This window comes from Cryptomeria japonica, chromosome 1 (genome assembly GCF_030272615.1).
Source record: "Cryptomeria japonica chromosome 1, Sugi_1.0, whole genome shotgun sequence".
In the NCBI taxonomy this organism is placed as follows: Eukaryota; Viridiplantae; Streptophyta; class Pinopsida; order Cupressales; family Cupressaceae; genus Cryptomeria; species Cryptomeria japonica.
Window position 1 is genome coordinate 154771295 of NC_081405.1, and position 19648 is coordinate 154790942.

Genomic DNA, 19648 nt, shown 5'->3' on the forward strand with positions numbered 1-19648 from the left:
CAATCAGAAGTGAGGGTCATAAGCCCCAAATAGACTTGCCCATGTATAGAGGAAAGTTGGATGAAGAAGAGATCCTAGATTGGATAGGGGCCTTGGACAACCATTTTGAGTGTGAAGATGTGCAAGAGGAACATAAGGTGAAGGTGGTCAAATCAAAATTTAAAGGCCATGCTCTGTTATGGTGGGACTTTGTGCAAACTGAGAGAAGAAAGAAAGGGAAGCCTAAGATAACTTCTTGGGATAGGATGGTAGAAAAGCTGAAGGGAAGTTCCTCCCTAGTTACTACAATATTCAATTGTTCGAGAGGCTGCAAAACCTCAAGAAAAAGGAGTAAGATGTGCAAGCCTATACCAAGGAGTTCTACAAGATGAGTATAAGGATAGGGCATGAAGAGGATGAAGAAGAGATGGTGGCAAGATACCTCAATGGTCTAAGGTATAGCATCCAAGATGAACTAAGTCATACTACATCATGGATGGTGAAGGAGTGCTACAAGATAGCAATCAAAGTTGAAGACAAGTTGAAGAGGAAGCAAAACAAGCAAAATAGAGGTAAGAGAAAAAAATTTAGAGGTAAAGGCTCTTTTGGGGGAAATGGACAGTCCTCCAAGTCACAAGATGAATCAAGTAGCCAACAAGAACAAAAAAGTGAATCAAGTGGTAGAGGCAACTTTAGGGAAAGAAGGCCTAAAGGTAGATGAATATTTAGAGGTCAAGGGAGAGGGTCAAACACCTTGGCAGGCAGATGTTTCAACTGGAATCAATCTAGACACCCTGCATTAAAGTGCCCGGAAAAACAAGGCTCAAGTTCCTAAGATGGTGAACAAAAACTCAAATTGTACAAGAAGAAGATAATTTAAGTGTCAATTCACCTTCCTAGCATGCTACCCCTAAGGTAGGTGAGCCTTTGATGTTAAGGAGAATGTTGATCAAAGTGCCAACAGCCCAAGAGCCTCCACAAAGAAAGTAATTGTTTGGGACTACTTGAAAATCACATGGGAAGGTATGTAAAGTGGTTATTGATTCAGGTTCACTGATAATTTAGTGTCTTTAGAAATGGTAGAGAAACTAAATTTGAAAAAAACTCCTCACTCCACTCCCTACAATGTGTCATGGTTGAATAAAGGATAGTGGGTCTTAATGAATGAACAAGCATGGGTGGAATTTAACATAGGAGGTTACAAATACAAGATACTATGTGACATTATCCCTATGGATGTATGCCACCTACTCCTAGGAAGACATTGGCAATATGACACGAAGGGAAAGCATGATGGGCACAAGAACATCTACATGATAGAGAAAGGTGGAACTTCATTCACATTCACTGCACTTCAAGAGGAAAGCATGGACAAACAAATTGGGTCTAGTGTCATGGTGGTTGGTGAGGAGGAGTTCTTGAAGAAAATGAAGGAAGAAGGAAAACAAGGATACGCCATTCTAATTAGACCTCAGTCAGTCCTAATAGTAGCATACATTGATGATGTGCCTAGGGAAGTGCAAGGTTTGTTGGATAAGTATCAAGACATAGTGTTTGATGAGTTTCCCAATTCTCTACCACCTATAAGGAGTGTGAGCCACCACATAGATCTTATACTCAGTGCAACTTTACCCAATAAAATTGCATACAAGATGACACCAAAAAAAATGAAGAAATCAGTAAGTAGATCCAAGAATTGTTGGACAAGGGCCTCATAAGGGAGAGTTTGAGTTCCTATTTTTTCCCTACTGTCTTAGCACCTTAAAAGGATGGAGGATGGAGAATTTGCATGGATTCAAGAGAAATCAACAAAATCACCATAAGGTATCGGTTTCCTATGCCTAGAATTGAAGACTTGATGGATTGTCTTGGAGGGGCATGTTATTTTTCAAAATTAGACCTCAAAAGTGGGCACCATCAAATTAGGATCAGAGAGGGAGATGAATAGAAAATAGCTTTTAAAACTAATTAGGGCTTATATGAATGGAAGGTGATGCCTTTTGGGTTATCAAATGCCCCAAGCACCTTCATGAGGCTTATCAATGAAGTGTTGAAACCTTTCATAGGCAAATTTGTAGTGGTGTATCTAGATGAAATCCTTGTGTTTAGCAAAACAAAGGAGGAACACTTGCAGCACCTTGATATGGTCTTGAGGAGGTTGCATGAGGAGAAATTGATGATAACCTCAAGAAGTGTGAGTTCATGAAAGAAGAACTAGTCTACCTTGGTTTTGTGGTCTCTAAGTGGAATTTTAAGATGGATCCCACAAAGGTAGAAGCTATAATAAGTTGACAAAATCCTAAGTCAATAGGATAGGGAAGAAGCTTCCATGATTTGGCTAGTTTTTATAGCAAGTTTATAAAGAATTTTAGTCATACTTGTGCTCCTATTGTTGATAATATAAAAGGGGATAAAAGGAATAGGTTTCAATGGACTAATGAGGCAAAAATGAACTTTGAAATCTTGAAGACCAAAGTAGCCCAACAACCCATTCTTACCTTGCCTGATTTCAATAAGATGTTCACCATTGAATGTGATGCAAACGGGTTTGGTATAGATCCAGTTTTGAGTCAAGAAGGGAGGTCGGTAGCATTCTTCAGTGAGAAGCGTAATGAAGCTACAAGAAGGTATTCCTCATATTATTTAGAGCTCTATGAAATGGTACAGGCCCTCAATAAATGGAGACATTATCTCTTGCCCAAAGAGTTTGTTGTCTCAACTGATAAGACATAGAGAGGGTATGACAGTGTATTTGTTGTTGATAGATTTAGTAAGATGGCACATTTCATTCCTTGTAGAACTACAAATTATGCATCTCACATAGTTGGTTTATTTTTCAAGGAGATTGTAAGGATTCATGGACTTCCTTTTACTATTGTGTCTAATAGAGATTCCAAGTTTATAGGTCATTTTTGGAGGACATTATGGAAAAAGTTGGGAATAAATTTGACATTTAGTTCTACCTATCATCCACAAATGGATGGGAAAACTGAGGTTGTCTATAGGTCATTGGGAAACTTTTTGAGGTGTCTTACCAAGGAGCGTGGTAAGTCATGGGATCTCATACTTCCTCAAGCAGATTATGCTTATAATGATCGTCTTAACCGAAGCATAGGAAGGAGTCCTTTTGAAGTTGTGTATGGCATGATTCCAAGAGGTGTATATGAGTTGAGAGATCTAAAAGGGATGGAAAGAAGGAGTGCACAAGGAGAGAATTTTGCAATAGCAATGCATGATATCCATCAAAAAGTGAAGGAAACTCTTCAAAAGAGTGCAGAAAGGTATAAGGAGAGGGAAAATTTGAGAAAGAGGGATGTTCAGTTCAAGTTTAGAGACATAGTGATTGCACACCTAAGAAAAGAGAGGTTACCTAAGGGAAAATACACCAAATTGATGATGAAGAAGATTTGACCTTGCAATGTGGTCCATAAGTTTGGACAAAATTCTTATGAGATAGAGTTACCCCCCAAGGTAGCCATATCACCTATATTTAATGTAGCTGATCTCTATCCTTTTAAAGGATTTGTGGATGCAGGAGAAGAAGTGGGTGTAGCAGGGATTGAAGTGTTGGATATTGCTTAGAAGTTTGCAAGAATGATGTGTTGTCATTGATGTCAACATATTCTTCTGTGTATTCCAGTGTTGCAGTCAGATTGGATGAGTTAGTTTGGCCAATGCATTGTAGATGAGCTATTGTGGTTTAATGGGTTTTGAGATAAGTAGCTCTAGTTGATTCAGCAAAAATTTTAGAGGTTTGCATGGTGATTTGATTGATTTTTGAGATCAGTATTGATGTTGGTTATTCAGTTATTCATGTTGTTCGGTATTCTGGATTTTGCTCCACATTGCTCCGGAATTGTAATATCTTGGTTTGTAGATTTGGTAGTGTTTGGGACATTCATATGTGTCCTCAATTCATATGGTTCATGATTTTTAATTTTGCAAGTGAATCTTTCAGTTTGATAGTTAGTTCAGTGTATGTTCTTGAGGTTTTGTATAATGATGTTGTGGTTGTTTTTGGGGTGATTCAGGTTGCTTGTGGTTGTTTCTAGATCATGTTCTATTTATGTTGATGGTTTGTATTGATCATTGTGTGCATTATTGATCATTTTCTTGATCTGGTGGTGTTCTTCATGTTATGCGACATTCATTGTGATTGTGGCCTGTTGCGGATGTTTAAGGTGTAATTCTTGGAGGTGTTTCTTGCATGCGGTGTTGGTTAAGGTCCAGACTATGTCTTAGTAGACATTGTTTTGGTCTGCATGTATTTTTGTAGTGTGTTAGGTTATTATTTTGAAATTTATGTTGAGAGTTGAGCCGACCTTGAAATATAGGTTGATAATTTGTATAAATTTAATATTCATGAGAGAGTTGTATCTACGTGTGTGAACATCAATTTGATCTTTTAGTAGCAAAGGAGAAGTGGGAAGAAGTGTGAAGAAGTGTGAAAGAGTAGAGTTTGAGTATATGTGCTTAACTGGAACTATAACCAGGCATGAGAAGACATTATTTCATCAGTTCATGATCCTCCAAATGTAATCTGAATGATTTTGTAAGGTAGTGAGTCTTTATCGGGGTTGTAGCCCTTCTTGTTTTGTGATTTGAGCAGTGAGCTCTAGGCAGTGTGCCTGAATGCATGTGCATTATCCATTGTAACATTTTCATTTACTCCTAAAAAGGTATTCTCCCATTGTGGGTAGGTTCCCACCGTGTTTTTTCCCCAAACCGGGTTTTCCATGTCAAAAATCTTGGCATTATGTGTGTTATTGATGTGGTGTTGATTTATGCATTTACTGTTTATTATCATATCTAAATTTAAGTTTGAGTTGTGTATAGTTTGAGAGAAAATCGATTTGCCCCCCCTCTCAGTTTGTTGCATTGTTGCCAATAATTGGTATCAAAGCTAGATCCTTCGAAAGAATATTGACCGATTGAGGTGATCCGGGATAGAAACCTTTTCTTTTAGGAAGCATAGTTTGAGATTTGATGGAACTAATTACACTCTCTGGAAGAACCGGATAGAATGTCATTTAAGATGCATCAGTGAAGACTATTGGAATATTTCTAAGAATGTGTACAATGCTCCTCAAAATGGTCCTACAACTCCAAATGAGATATAGGAAGTTGGATTCAATATTAGACCTAAGGAAGCATTGTTGAGTGCCTTGTCTAATTCTGAGATGACTAATGTGATGGATTTGTAGACTACTCATGAGATCTGGAAGAAGCTAGAAACTTTGTATGAAGGTGATAGCTAGCCATGTGAAAGTTGCTAAGTTGCAGAGATTGAAGGTAAAGTATGAGATGTTGAAGATGGGCAAAGATGAGAACATTACCTCCTTTATGCAGAAAGTGAATGAACTTGTATTGAACATCAAATGTACCAGTGGACTATTAGAAGAATATGATATTGTGGCTAAAGTGTTGAGATCCTTACCTCCTGCTTACAAGCAGAAGGTTGTTGCTATTGAGGAGATCCAAACTGTGAAAGATGTGACTAGAGACATGTTGATTGGTAAGCTTGTTGCTTTTGAGTTGAGAGAGTTTGGTGAAGCCCCTCTTAAGTTTCAATTTTCATTCAAAGCTATTATATTTAGGAAGCAGAAATATGATCTGGGAGAAAATTCTACAAGGGTATCCAGTTATGAGAAGGAGATGAGAGAGCTTGAAGAAGAAGAAAGAGATCTTGAAGAGTTTGAAGACCTGATTGCCAAAAGATTGCCTAAAGGTGCCAGTAAGTATAAGGGAAATTTTCCTCTTAAATGTTTTTTATGCAATAAGTTAGTACATTTTGCCTCAAGGTGTTCAGAAAGAGTTTCTAAGAAGCCAGTGAATACATATAAGCCTAAATATCAGAAGAAGTGTTATTTTGTTGTTGAGGAAGGTGTGGTAGATGATGATTCTGAGAAAGGAAAATCAAGAGATGAGTGGGTGTTCATTGCTATCAAAGAAGATGATCTAGTGACTATTGATTCTACTAGTTGCTTCATTGAATAAAAATCTTTAGTTGCTAAAGTTGAAGAGAAAGATGAATGGGTTATTGACAATGGTTTCTCTCATCACATGACGAGTGATAAGAATAAGTTTGTGAGTATGGAAAAGTATGATGGTGGTGTAGTAAGAATTGGAGATGGCAAAGCTAGTATAATCTGTGGTAAAGGGTCTAATTCTCTTGATGGTCAGCATAACACTGATGATGTCTTGTATGTTGAAGGTCTAAAGCATAATCTTTTGAGTGTTGGAAAAATGGTTGATAAGGGTTATGAATTGCAATTCAACAATGGGAAATGTAATATTTTGAGTAGCTTCAGAACAGAGATTGCATCGGGTACAAAAACTAAAGGTAATATCTTTCACTTGAATGTTGGTGGTAAAATTTGTTTGATTGCTCAGATTGATGAAAGTTGGTTATGGCATAAAAGGATGTGTCATGTGAATTTTGACTTCATGGTTAAGATAAGTTCCACTCAAGCAGTGAGAAATCTGCCTAAGATTGTAAAGCCTTCTAATTCGGTATGTAAGGAATGCCAATTAGGAAAGAAGACAAGAGTTTCTTTCAAAAGAAAATAATATACTTCTACTCGGATATTGGATCTCATGCATACTAATTTGTCTTGTCCCTCTAGAGTGAGAAGCTTGTAGAGTGACGTGTATTTCATGTTGTTGATTGATGACTATTCAAAGATGATGTGGGTTACTTTCTTAAGGGAGAAGTTTGAAGCATTGGAGAAGTTCAAGATTTTCAAAGCTATGGTTGAGATAGAGACTAGTCTAAAGTTAAAGTGTCTGAGATCTTACAGAGGTGGTGAATTTACTTCCGGTGAGTTCAATTCTTTTTGTGAAGAGCATGGGGTGAAGAGACAATTATCTACTCCATGGACCCCTTAGCAGAATGGTATTGTGGAGAGGAATAATAGGACAATTTAGCAAGCTGCTAGAACCATGATGATTGAAGGAAATATTATGTATATCTATTGGAGAGAATCCATGAGTACTGTTGTATACACTTTCAACCAGGTGCATATCAAAGGTGATACTGGTAATACTCCTTATGATTTATGGTTTGGCCATGTTCCTACAATTGGATATTTTAGAATTTTTAGTAGTAAATGCTATATCAGAAGAGATGAAGATATAGGGAAGTTTGATGCTAGAAGTGATGAAGGAATCTTTCTTGGTTACTCTACTAAGAGTATGGCCTACTGGTGTTATAATAAGAGGTTGAGAAAGATAGTTGAGAGTGCTAATGTGAAAGTGGATGAAGGAAATGAGTATCAGTCCAGATGCTCTGGCTATGATTCAATTGATTAGGATGTCAGTTCGGATAAAGGAAAGCAAGTGCGGACCTAGAATCAAGTTTAGATTGTTTCTGAAAAGCCTAAGAATGAAGGAGAAGAAAATGCTAGTGCAGAAGAAAGAAGTCAAGAGTTTGAAAATCACGAAAATCCTAAGACTCCCATGTATGTAAGGTTAAATAATTCAAAGAATCGGATCATAGGTGATAAGAATAGAGGTGTGATGACTAGGAGAAGAATTGCAAAAGAGTATTGCTTGATTTCTAAAATTGAACCTAAAGATGTTGATGAAGCTTGTAAAGATGAAAATTGGGTTAAAGCAATGGAAGAAGAGTTGAATCAAATTGAAAAAAATAATACATGGATTCTTGTTCTCAGACCTATGGATAACAATGTAATTATAACTAAATGGGTGTTCCAAAATAAATTAAATGAGCAAGGTGGAGTTGTTAGGAATAAAGAAAAACTTGTTTGTAAGGGTTATTCTCAGATGGAAGGTATTGATTTTAAGGAGACTTTTTCTCTGGTAGCTAGAATTGAAGTTGTTAGATTATGTCTTTCTTATGCTTCTTACAAAGATTTCAAAGTGTATCAGATGGATGTCAAGTCAGCCTTTCTTAATGGTGAGCTGGAAGAAGAGGTCTATATTGAGCAGCTAGATGGATTTTAGTTAACAAATCAGAAAGATATGGTTTGCAGATTGAAGCAAGTTCCAAGAGCTTGGTATGCTAGATTAGATAAGTATTTGATGGAGATTGAATTCAATAAAGGTACTGTTGATAGTAATATCTATTTCAAGATTGATAATGATAACATCTTGATTGTTGAAGTTTTTGTTGATGATATTATTTTTGGTGGAAATGATGGTTTGTGCAAGAAGTTTGCTAATGATATGCAGAATGAGTTTGAGATGTCTATGATTGGTGAGATGAAATTATTTTTGGGATTGCAAATTACTCAGCTAGATAAAGGTATCTTTATATCTCAGTCTAAGTATGTCAAGGAATTATTGAAGAAGTTTGGTTTGGATGATAAAAAGCCTATTGGTACACCTATGGTGACCGGATGTAAGTTGACAAAGGATGATGACTCTCCGAAAGAAAATTAGACTAGATACAAATCTATGATTGGTGGTTTATTTTATTGACTCAAACTAGACTAGATATTATGAATGATGTTTGTCTTGATGCTATATTTCAAGTTGATCCTAAGGAATCTCATGTTGTTGTTGTAAAGAGAATTTTCATATATTTGAAAGGGACAGATGATTTTGGTTTGTTGTATCCTAGAGATGATGATTTTACTTTGAGTGATTTTACTGATGTTGATTGAGCAGGTGATGTGGATGACAGAAAGAGTACTAGTGTTGGTGCATTTTTCTTGGGTAAGAGATTGGTTTCATGGATGAGTAAGAAGAAGAATGATATATCATTATCTACTCCAGAAGTTGAATACATTGCTTCTGCTAGCAATTGTACTTAGGTAATTTGGATGAAGCAGATGTTGAAGGATATCAGAGTTATTTTTTATGAGCCTACTGCTATATACTATGATAATTCAAGTGCTATCAATATTTCTAAGAATCTAGTGTTGCATTCTAAACTAAGCATATATCTATCAAGTTTCATTTCTTGAGAGAGAAGGTGAATGAGAAGGAATTCAAATTGGAGTATGTATCTACAAAGGAATAGATAGTAGATATCTTCATGAAGCCTTTACCTAAAGATACATTTGAGTATCTCATAGAGAAGCTAGGGGTGATTTCCCCTCCTAATGAGAACTAAGATACATGGAGTTGCGTCATTCTGAAGGACTTCACAAAGATATCTTGTGGTCTGGAGTTATGAGTGAGGCTGTTACTCGAGGGGAGTAGTCAGTGTGTGGGTCAGATGTTCAGATTTGTGATTTTGTCCTAAAGGGGAGAGATTATCTTCTAAGGGTGAGAGAATAATGATTTGTATGTGTCTTTTGCATTCATGTCAAATGGGGGGAGAAGCATGTAAAAAACTACTATATCATGCGTTGATCTTAGGGGGACATTGTTGAGACTTATGGGAGATTGTTTATTGTTGATTTATTTCTTTGCATTGATTGTTTTCACATTCATATGTTTCCATCAATGCCAAAGGGGGAGATTGTTGGATGTCTCTGAGAAGTTTGCTGGAATTATGTGTTGTTATTTATGTCAACATATTCTTCTATGTATTCCAGTGTTGCAGTCAAATTGGATGAGTTGGTTTCCCCAGTGTGTTGCAAATGAGTTGTTGTGGTTTAATGGTTTTTAAGATAAGTATCTTTAGTTGATTCAACAGAATTTTCAGAAGTTTGCATGGTGATTTGATCGAGTTGTAAGATTCGGTATTGAGGTTGGTTATTCAATTGCTTGTGTTATTCGGTATTCTGAATTTTTCTCTGCATTGCTCTGGAATTGCAATATCTTGGTTTGCAAATTTGACAGTGTTTGGGATGTTCATATGTGTCCTCAATTTAGATGGTCCATGATTTGGAATTCTACAAGTGAATTTTTCAGTTTGAGAGTCAGTTCAATGTATGTTCTTGAGATTCTGTATAATGATGATGAAGATTCTAGTAAGTGGTGATGTTGTGGTTGTTTATGTGGTGATTCACGTTGCTTGTGGATGTTTCTAGATGGTTCTCTATCCATGTTGATGGTCTTCCTTGATTGTTGTGCGCGTTATTGGTCATTTTCTTGATCCAGTGGTATTCTTCATGTTATGTGGCATTCATTGTGATTGTGGTTTTTTGTGGATGCTTGAGGCATAATTCTTAGAGGTGTTTCTTGTATGCGGTGTTGGTTTAGGTCCAGACTATGTCTTAGCCGACATTGTTTTGTTTTGTATGTATTATTATAGTGTGTGAGGTTATTGTTTTGAAATTTGTGTTGAGGGTTTTAGCCGAGCTTAAAATATAGGTTGATGATTTGTATAAATGTAATATTCATGAGAGAGTTGTATTTGCATGTGTGAACATTGATTTGATCTTTCAGTAGCAGAGGAGAAGTGCGAAGAAGTGTGAAGAAGTGTGAAAGAGAAAATTTTGTGTACATGTGCTTAACCAGAAATATAACCAAACATGAGAAGATACTATTTCATTAGTTCATGATCCTTCGAATGTAATCTGAATGATTCTGTAAGGCAGTGAGCCTTCCCCAGGGTTGTAGCCCTTCTTGTTTTGTGATTTGAGCAGTGAGCTCTAGACAACGTACTTGAATGCATGTGCATTCCCTATTGTAATATTTTCATTTACTCCTAATAGGGTATTATCTCATTGTGGGTAGGTTCCTGCCATGGTTTTTCCCTTAACCGGTTTTTCCATGTCAAAAATCTTGGTGTTATGTGTGTTATTGATGTGGTGTTGATTTATGCTTTTACTATTTATTATCATATCTAAATTTAAGTTTGAGTTGTGTAGAGTTTGAGAGAAAATTTATTCCCCCCCCCCCCCCCCGCCCTCTCAGTTTGTTGCATTGTTGCCAACATGAAGATGAAGAACGGATCAAAGATCTACCCCCAAGTCAGCCCATGAAACTTAAAGGCATATTGGACACAAGACACAATGTCTACAATGATTACTTGGTAAAATGGCATGGTCTACCAAATTAAGATGCTACATGGATGTCAAAGGATGACATAAAGTAACATGGTACCTCAGTTCAAGAGTTGATTTCAGCAGAGGCATGACATCTTTTCCTCTTCGGGTGAATGGTGTTGGAGCACCCAAGTCAAAGTTGGTCAAAGTATGCATATAGGAGTCTAGGGTCATTTTTATTGTTCATTTGATGTAATAAGGTCATATTAAGACCATTTGTGCATGTTTTAGTTCACGTGAAGTCATTTAGTGCAAAAATGCTAATGTTGTCAAAACAATTGTCAAACTTTTGGAATGTGAACGGTCATTTTGTTTGAAAATTAATTGTGGTTGTTGGAATTCAGGACAAGACATGTTTAAATATCCTCCAAATGATCAAGGCATGGTTGTTTAACTATTTGTGAGAAATTAGCAATAAAGGATACTTTGTTTTTCTACAAAATTAACAATTTTTTTTATTTTTTCTGTGTTGTATGGTTTGTATAGGCAGATAGGGGGGTGAGACCCAATGTAAATGAAAGGTCTCTAAGTCTTCTTCAATTTGCAACAATTTTGGTTTGATTTCCTAAAGAATTAAGCAAGTTCTAACCTTTTCTTTGCAAACCACCTGTAAACCCTAGGTGGCAAGTGTTTGTAGCCAAAATTTAAACAATACTCCATTCCACCGTACAAGAATTTGGCCAAACTTGGTGGAATGGAAGATTATGATTTTTTTTCATGTTTTTGTTTGAATTTACAACTGAAAAGGGAATTAGGAGGGGTTTTGTTCAACCCTAAGCCTACCATCCCTATGTGTTAGGCTAGTTAAGAAGGCAAATTGAAATGACAACAAGAGAGAGAGAGAGGGAGAGAGAGAAGATTCAATGAAAATAATGATGGATTGTGAGCATATATGAGGTTCCAAGACCCTGAAAACTGGAGAGAGGAGTTTGGAAATTGATTTTTTTAAACTTGCGGTGTAAAAGTGGGCTAATTGAGTTATAGTGCAATGAGAAAACCTCATTTTTGATAGACATGCTCAAAAACACCACATAGTCATTTTGAGATATTATTTAGAACTCCCAAAAGGGTATTTGAATCTGGTCTCAGTTTGTGAAGAAAATTCCTGAGCAAAAATTTATTTTCACCAATCCTAAATTGAAGGTCTACTAGGCCTCTAGGTGCAAGATAGGGGTTAGATCTTAGGAGGTGTCTTCAAACTTCTTGGATAGAAAAATCAGGTTGTATACACCATATTCATAAGTTTTGGGCCTTTGACAAGTTTTAGAACAATGAAAATTTTGTTTGGCATAAGGTGCCCTTGGAAGGCTTAGTTACTCATTCATCGTGGATACTGCTCATACAAAGGATCGAACCTTAAGGTAGATTGGAAGTGTCATGGTTGTTTGAGGGGTGAGATAATATTGATTCTTTAAGAACTCATCATTTTCTAACCTAGTTCCAAGGTTTAATAGGTGAGTTGGGAGAAAGATCCCCCTTGACAACAAAGAGGTGACACTACAAAGTGGTGATTGTGACTATTTTGAATCTTACTCCTCCTTTGGTGCATCGGTGATACAATAATCACTTGTGCCTCTAACATACATAATTATTTTTACTTTATGCTCTCTAACATCAAAATAAATAATCATTTTACATTACGCATGTGAAAATATTCTATTGTAAATAAATATTTTAGATCGCATGTTTCATTCATTTGTGAAATATGCTTCCTATTGTGTGTAATAAAATGTGATTTCAAATGAATCAAAATAACAAGCAAAATCACTAAAAACACAAAACATAACAACAATCTAGACTAGGCTAAAAAGAGGTCAAAAAAGCATATAATTTAACAAAATAAAACTATATCAAACCCCTAGATGAGTATATATTCCCAATATGATGGGTTGGATGTGTGCTCACTTGAAAATTTGGCAGCATAACAATGCTCCAATGCAAATTAGGTGAGATAGAGATGAAAATGGTTAGGTGTTAGATATATAGGATTTGGGATTAGATTGAATCGATAATTGAGATTGGAGGATGAAGATCGAGGGTGGAGGATGAAGAAGACGAATAAAATAAATTTTAATTAAAAATTATTTTTGAGTACTTGAGGGGACAAGCCCATGTGCTTGATGAGATGGTAGAGGTTGACTTTGATTTAGTGTGTGCACATGCTTAAGGAGGGGATTAGGAAGAAACTGGGATTATGATTAGGATGCAAGTGGGAAATGTTGGAGGATTTGACATTTGGAGAGAGAAAGGGAGAAGGAATTTAAAATTTGATTGTAATTCCATGTGGAGGAAAAAGGGAATAAGTGAATCAAATAAAAGGGTATTTATTTAATTGTAGATGAAGGGCTAAGAAGTAGAATTGAATAACACCTTAGGTAATAGACTGTAAAATGGAGGAATAAAGATGATTAATTAAATAATAATTAATTTTTTAACTAATAAAATAGCTAAAATAGACCAATAATGGGGATAAATTGATCAAATGTCTATGGTCAATTTTAGGTGTCTACGTTTTTCCCCTTTTTGAGATGGTGTTACTCTATGAGTAGGAAAACTAAATTATTGCAAAAGGTTGTCAAACCTCTCAAGGACTCACTAACCTCCTCGCCACTCATAGAAACCTTCAAACTCCTCTAACCTCTAATTCTACTCACTAGGATGAAAAGAAAGCAATAAACTAACTAACACCAACATACCTAAATATTTTGACCACTCAACTTAAAGCACCAACCACAAAGACTGTTTGGTGGACTCTAGGTGCTCTCTACCTAGGATGTACACGTAGGTCATGGATGATGGTGCAGTGCACCGTAATCTTGTATGAAAAGGGAACATAAATGATGCCAAGTACAACAATAACTAGACGAGGATTTTGTATGCTTAATGTGACATAAACGACAACAAAAAACTGAGGATTGCTTGAAAAAAATAACAGAAATACAAGAAAGGAAAAATATCTTCACAAAGAGTCCAACAAATGTAGCTTACAGCCAACCAACACAAAAATTCCTTTTGATGAACCTGCACACAAAACAAGCGAAGATAAAATATTGGGGTTGTAATTTAGAGGTTTGCCATAGTTAGACCACTATTTTTGTGTTTCTATGTCCATCGATAACTGGATTGATAAATAGATAAATGGAAAAAGAGATACAATTAAAGAAACAATATAAATGATATGTTCACAAAGATAAATTAATGGATAATGTAATAAAAGAGGAAGAAGTGGGAAGCCTATAGGAGTGAAGATGAGAACCAATCCATTAAATATGTGAAGCTATAATGGTGATAGAAGTGCAACAAACAAGCATAATAATGGTGGACAAGATGTAAGAAAACCATAAAACCAATGCTAGAATAGAACCTGAGAGTCTTAGATTGCTAGAAGAAGCAACAAATGAAGCAAAAAGGCAACATATAGATCCCAAAAAAGGATCCTGATGTTGGTGCACATAGAAGGGGTTAAACTACCAAATTTAGCAAGTGTAATGTCTCAACAACTACCCTTGGACTACATATACATAAGACGAACGTGTGGCACGTGGACATCTCCATGACGTGCATGTTTCCCAGAATAAAATAGTCCAAATGATTAAGAAATCTACCAAAAAAGACAACAGGGCAAGACACGTGAGCAGACAAGGCGGTCCAAGCCAAGGGGTTATCTATTATTTGCCTTAAAGTAGAGGCACCATGTCATGTAGAATTGCATAGGATTCAATTTGCGATGTTACATTTTTCAACCACTTTAGTGAGTATATCATAAAGAAGTGTGAGCTAAAGTATGGAGAAAAAGTTAAGAAAGGTACACCTAGATATGAAGGGGAAGCAAAATCCTCTATGTTGGAATTACTTATTTGAGTTGACATTGATGTCAAATATGGTGATCCTGATTGGTTGGGGTTGGTATGTGAGATGTCGTATATTCTAAGTTGCAGAACAGTGGAAGATATGTATGTATGCAGAACAGTGGAAGATAGATATGTATACAAAACAATGGAAGATAGGTATGTATGTAGAGTTGTTGTTGTTGTTGTTATTGTTGCAGGTTTTGATATGATTATTGCTCCAAAATTATGAGGACATGAGTATCTAGATGTGATATTTTTTGGTGTTGGTTGTGACATTTGGTCTTGTGCTCCAGAAGTTGTTCTATGGATGTTGTGCTTCAATTGTATGTTCGGATATGTTGCGATGAGTTGATTCTTATGATCTAGTTTCCTCCAGTTTCTATGATTTCTAGTAACACTCATTTGGTGATTTGGTGTTCATGTTTTGAATTGTGTAATGCTGACTTGGATCATAATCATTGCACCATGGAACTTTTGGTCTTAGCTATGACCCGGTTGTTCCATTTTGTGCTGCAATAATTGTGACATTCTAGTAGCGTGTTGTTTTGGTACTTCAAGGATGTGTTCATTTTTGAATTGGTTGAATTTGAAGACTTATATTGGTATTTTGTTTTTGTGATTATAGCATGTATCCTAATCATTAAAAATTTCTTTGGTAAAGTATCTCAAAGGTCAACTTGGTGTATATTTCTGAATTAATACACACACACACAAATATAAATATATATGGGATCTCTTTATGTTGAAGGTGTGGAAGTATGTGTGGAGATGTGTGTATGAAATATGTAGCGAAAGAGATTTGGTTTGTATGATCAGTTTGGTGCAATGAATTGGTGAAGTATTTTGTAGAGGTTCTTAACTAGATCTGTTGTGAGTTGTTGGTGTTCTATTAGATATTTAGCTAGAATTGATTTCATGCATCTGTAGATGTGATTTTCTTAGTTCACTCCTTTTGGCAGTAAGCCTTTCTAGCAATAAGTCAATTGTATCTGAGCAGTGAGCTCTCTAGGCAGTGAGCCCTCTAGCAGTGAGCCTATTTTTGTAATCACATATAACTAGTTATATTATCTCAATTTTTCCCTTATTGGTTTTTCCACGTATAAAAGTATTCGGTGTCTCTTATATGGTTGTGTTATGCAATTCATTTATGTGTTTTATTTCAAGGATAATTAAGATTAAGTTAAGATCAACATATTATCTATTTTAGTTTTAGAATTTAGGAGTGGAATATTAATTCACCCCCCCCCCTCTCAGTATTCTAGTCTGTTTAACAATTGGTATCAAAGCTTGCTCCCTTTTTGCTAGCTTAATCACTCGAGGAAGATCTTGATTTGAATAGATGGCTCCTATGGGAATGGATGGAAAATTTCAACTGGATGAAGAATTGAAGACAACTCTTGACGATCTTGAAAGTGTGGAATCTGAGAATGAAGAATTAAAAGAGAATGTGAAGGTACCAAATGAATGTGTGAAAAAATTGAGAGATCAAATCCAGAAGTTCAAAGAAAGGCATAGAGAAGTTAACAAGGAATTGAAGCAAGAAATTGAGACTATTATGAACTTAGGATTGTAGATAGAGGAAAGAAGGAAAGTGGAAGAAATTTTGAAGAGCATAGTTAATCTGAAGAATGAATAAAATGGAAAGTTCAAGAAAGAATTGCAGAAGATGAAATCAGAAGCAAGACTTAGTGAAAACAGTGTGTTATTGGATCAACTATTGTCAATGCACAAATCTCACAAGGATAAGGAAGGATTGGGATTCTCTAGTGATTGTTCAAAAGAAAAAGGTAAAAGGAAAGAAATAACAGAGATTGAAAAGAAGACTGAAGATGCAAACAAAGTTTAGACTCCCAGACCTGCTACATACAAACCTCTGGTTCGACAACCTAATGCTCAAAGGTACTCATCATTTAATGGCTATTGCCTTGAGTGCAATTATTTTGGACATAAAGTTGTAGATTGCAGAAGAAATTTAGATCAGAATATTCAATGCTTTAGATGTGGAAATTTTGGACATAAGGCTAAAAATTACATTAGTCAAGTTGTTAACAAAATCTATAGATCATTTATGAATGGAATAAATGGATCACAAGTGAATATGTCATTTCAGGGTCATTGTCACACATGTCATAAATTTGGTCATAAATCTAATCAATGTAAAATCAAAGGAAATTCAAATAATCGGGACAAAACAAGGTGAAGTGTTATAATTGCAATACATATGGACATTTTGCTAACAATTGCAGGAATGAGAAGGCTTTGATAAATAAACTTAAAAATAATGTTATTGTATGGAAAAGGAAGGAATCTGTTGAGTCCTCTGCACCCAAATCCAGCATGGGTGCTTCTTCCTCTAAAAACCGATCTGGTAATTAGTGCTTAGGGGGAAATATAATGAAAAATCTATTTGTCTCCCCTGTGAGAAGGAAATGCTTGTGGCAACACAGGTTGGTGTTGATATTGCTAGTGATGTGTGTTTCGATAGATTGCAAATGCAGAAGAGTAAAGTTTCGGTTGACATCATTGCCATAAGACATTTTTTGTGGCGAAACCCTAGGTATGTCAAGTAAGATAAATATTCAGTGTTTTAATCATTTTTGTAGTTTGCGTTGAGGAAAAGATGAAGAACAAAGCAAGTAGAGAAAAGGGGTTTCAAAGTTTAGTTTAAAAGATATTTTTTCATATCTCTACCTACGGATTATAAGATAGAAATTGTTTAGATATTTGAGAATATGCATCTGGATGAGTATAATCATGAGAAAAATAGGAAATTGGGGAATTCTTTGTCAAATGAAGGTATGTAAGAAATAAAAAAATTTAGGGCATAAGGGTTTAAAACTTTGGAATGAATTTCCTTGGTTCGAAGATGAAGACATGATAAAATTTCTCCTGAATTGCATTAAGAATGATTATATGATTTTGGATGAGTCATATCTGATTTTGAAAGAATCTATTTGTGCTATTTTTGGTTTATGTGATAATGGAACCCTTCCGATAAAGAAATCAATCAAAAACAAAGAAGTTGAAACCCTAACCAACGTCTTAGGTGATCAACGGGCATTCATAATTGACACTATTTTTGACCCTGTAGTGAGGTGTGCTTCTTGTGGAGTTTATTATAAAAAATACTTAAAAAATAGAGAAGGTTCTACTTCAGCTATTGATGTATACATTATGCATCAAATGGTGAGAGACGATAAGAACTTTGATTTATGAGTTGTTGAGAGCACAACTGGCAGAGAACATTAAGATGTCTAAGGAACAGGGTTATCCTTTCAGGTTTGATTCCTTGATTCTGTGTTTGATGCTTTACTTCACAAATTCATTACCCCTTAAAGAAAATATTAAATAAAAATAGAATATTCCTATTGGAAAACAAATTTTTAGATATTTAGCTTGTTTGGAAAACAAAGATCTAGCATGCAAAGAATATTTCTTAGAGTTACAGAAGAAAAAGCTTTTCTCTGATCTGGTTCCCAGTTTTGTCCATATTCTTGAAGGAAGTGCCTCTGGCAGTAAAAATGCAAAAAGGAAAAGTGTGATCTCTCCCCCAAGATCAATAGAGAAGACAAAAAGTGAAGTTGCACATGAGGTTATTTCTCTTGATGATTTGGAATCATCTGTTGTGATTAAGGACAATCATGTTGCTGAAGAAAGAAAAGATGAGGAAGATGATACGTGCAGTATTGATAATATTTTTAGTTTGCTAAAGGAAGAAGTTGGATTGAAAAAGTTTGGTAAATTGTGGCTTGAGCATCCCTCTTATGATAAAAGATCAAATTGAAGAAAGTCTAGTTGGTTATCTGTTTCAAAACTGTATTTCTCTAGATAGTATTGTTGACATCATGCCAGATGTCTTGAGTGAAGTGCTTAAAGATTAGATGAAGTAGTTTGTTAAGGAACCGATTTCAGAAGAGGATATTCAGGATGACATGGAGAAGAAATGTGTATATGATTAGAAAAAATTGTAAGAAATATGAGACTATGTTTGGCAGAAGCAAGCAAAGTATACAAATATTGTTTTAAGTGGCTTGGAGTTGTGGAACAATTCAAAGGAAAAATGACTCTATTAAATCTTAGTTGTGTTCCTTGGGTAAGTTGTTTGATATTTTGAGTGATCTTGATGGTGCATAGAGAAGAAATATAAACTCCTTGCAATCAGATCTTATATTTTATCAAAGACAGAAAGAAGAAGTGGTAAGTATATTCTTAAAAGTAAAAGAGATTGTTGAAGCTCGATTAGAGCATCTTTTCGGTATTCTTTTTGAAGCTAAGAAGTGTGAGCAAAATATCTTTGTTCTTAGTTTGTTATTAGATGCAATTGATGTAATTTTGCAAAATGATAGTTTGAGCTTGCATATCCACCTAGTGATGAACTCGTGGAAGACTTTCTTTCCTGAGTAGAAAGAAAGATATAAGATGATATTTGAAAAGCAAAAATGAGGTATTTTTGTCATGTAGTTATGTTTTTTTCTCCACCTTTGTCCTTGATGTCAAAGGGGGAGAATTTTTTGGAGAATGTTGGGGATTTTGCAGAATTTTGGTTTTTGGAAGCTCGATCAAAGGAGTTTTTTTGACAAATCTTTTCAATCTTTTTGAAGTGTTTTTTCATCAATGACAAAGGGGGAGATTGTTGGAATTACTTATGTGAGTTGTCATTGATGTCAAATCTAGTGATCTGGGTTGGTTCGGATTAGTATGTGAGATATCGTATATGCTAAGTTGCAGAACAGTGGAAGATAGGTATGTATGCAAAATAGTGGAAGATAGGTATGTATACAAAACAGTGGAAGATAGGTATGTATGCAGAGTTGTTGTTGTTGATGTCACAGTTTTTGATATGATTATTGCTTTGAAATTATGACATGAGTATCTGGATATGGGAATTTTTGGTGTTGGTTGTGACATTTGGTC

General features: G+C 35.5%; 1 protein-coding gene across 1 annotated transcript; it reads left to right on the forward strand.

Moving 5' to 3' along the window:
* Window positions 1-2955: 2955 nt before the first annotated feature.
* Window positions 2956-18615, forward strand: LOC131856947 (uncharacterized). The gene is made up of 3 exons (XM_059208913.1): window positions 2956-3260; window positions 18122-18471; window positions 18563-18615. The coding sequence occupies exons 1-3, from the start codon at window positions 2956-2958 to the stop codon at window positions 18613-18615; spliced, it is 708 nt and encodes a 235-aa protein (XP_059064896.1).
* Window positions 18616-19648: the final 1033 nt, after the last annotated feature.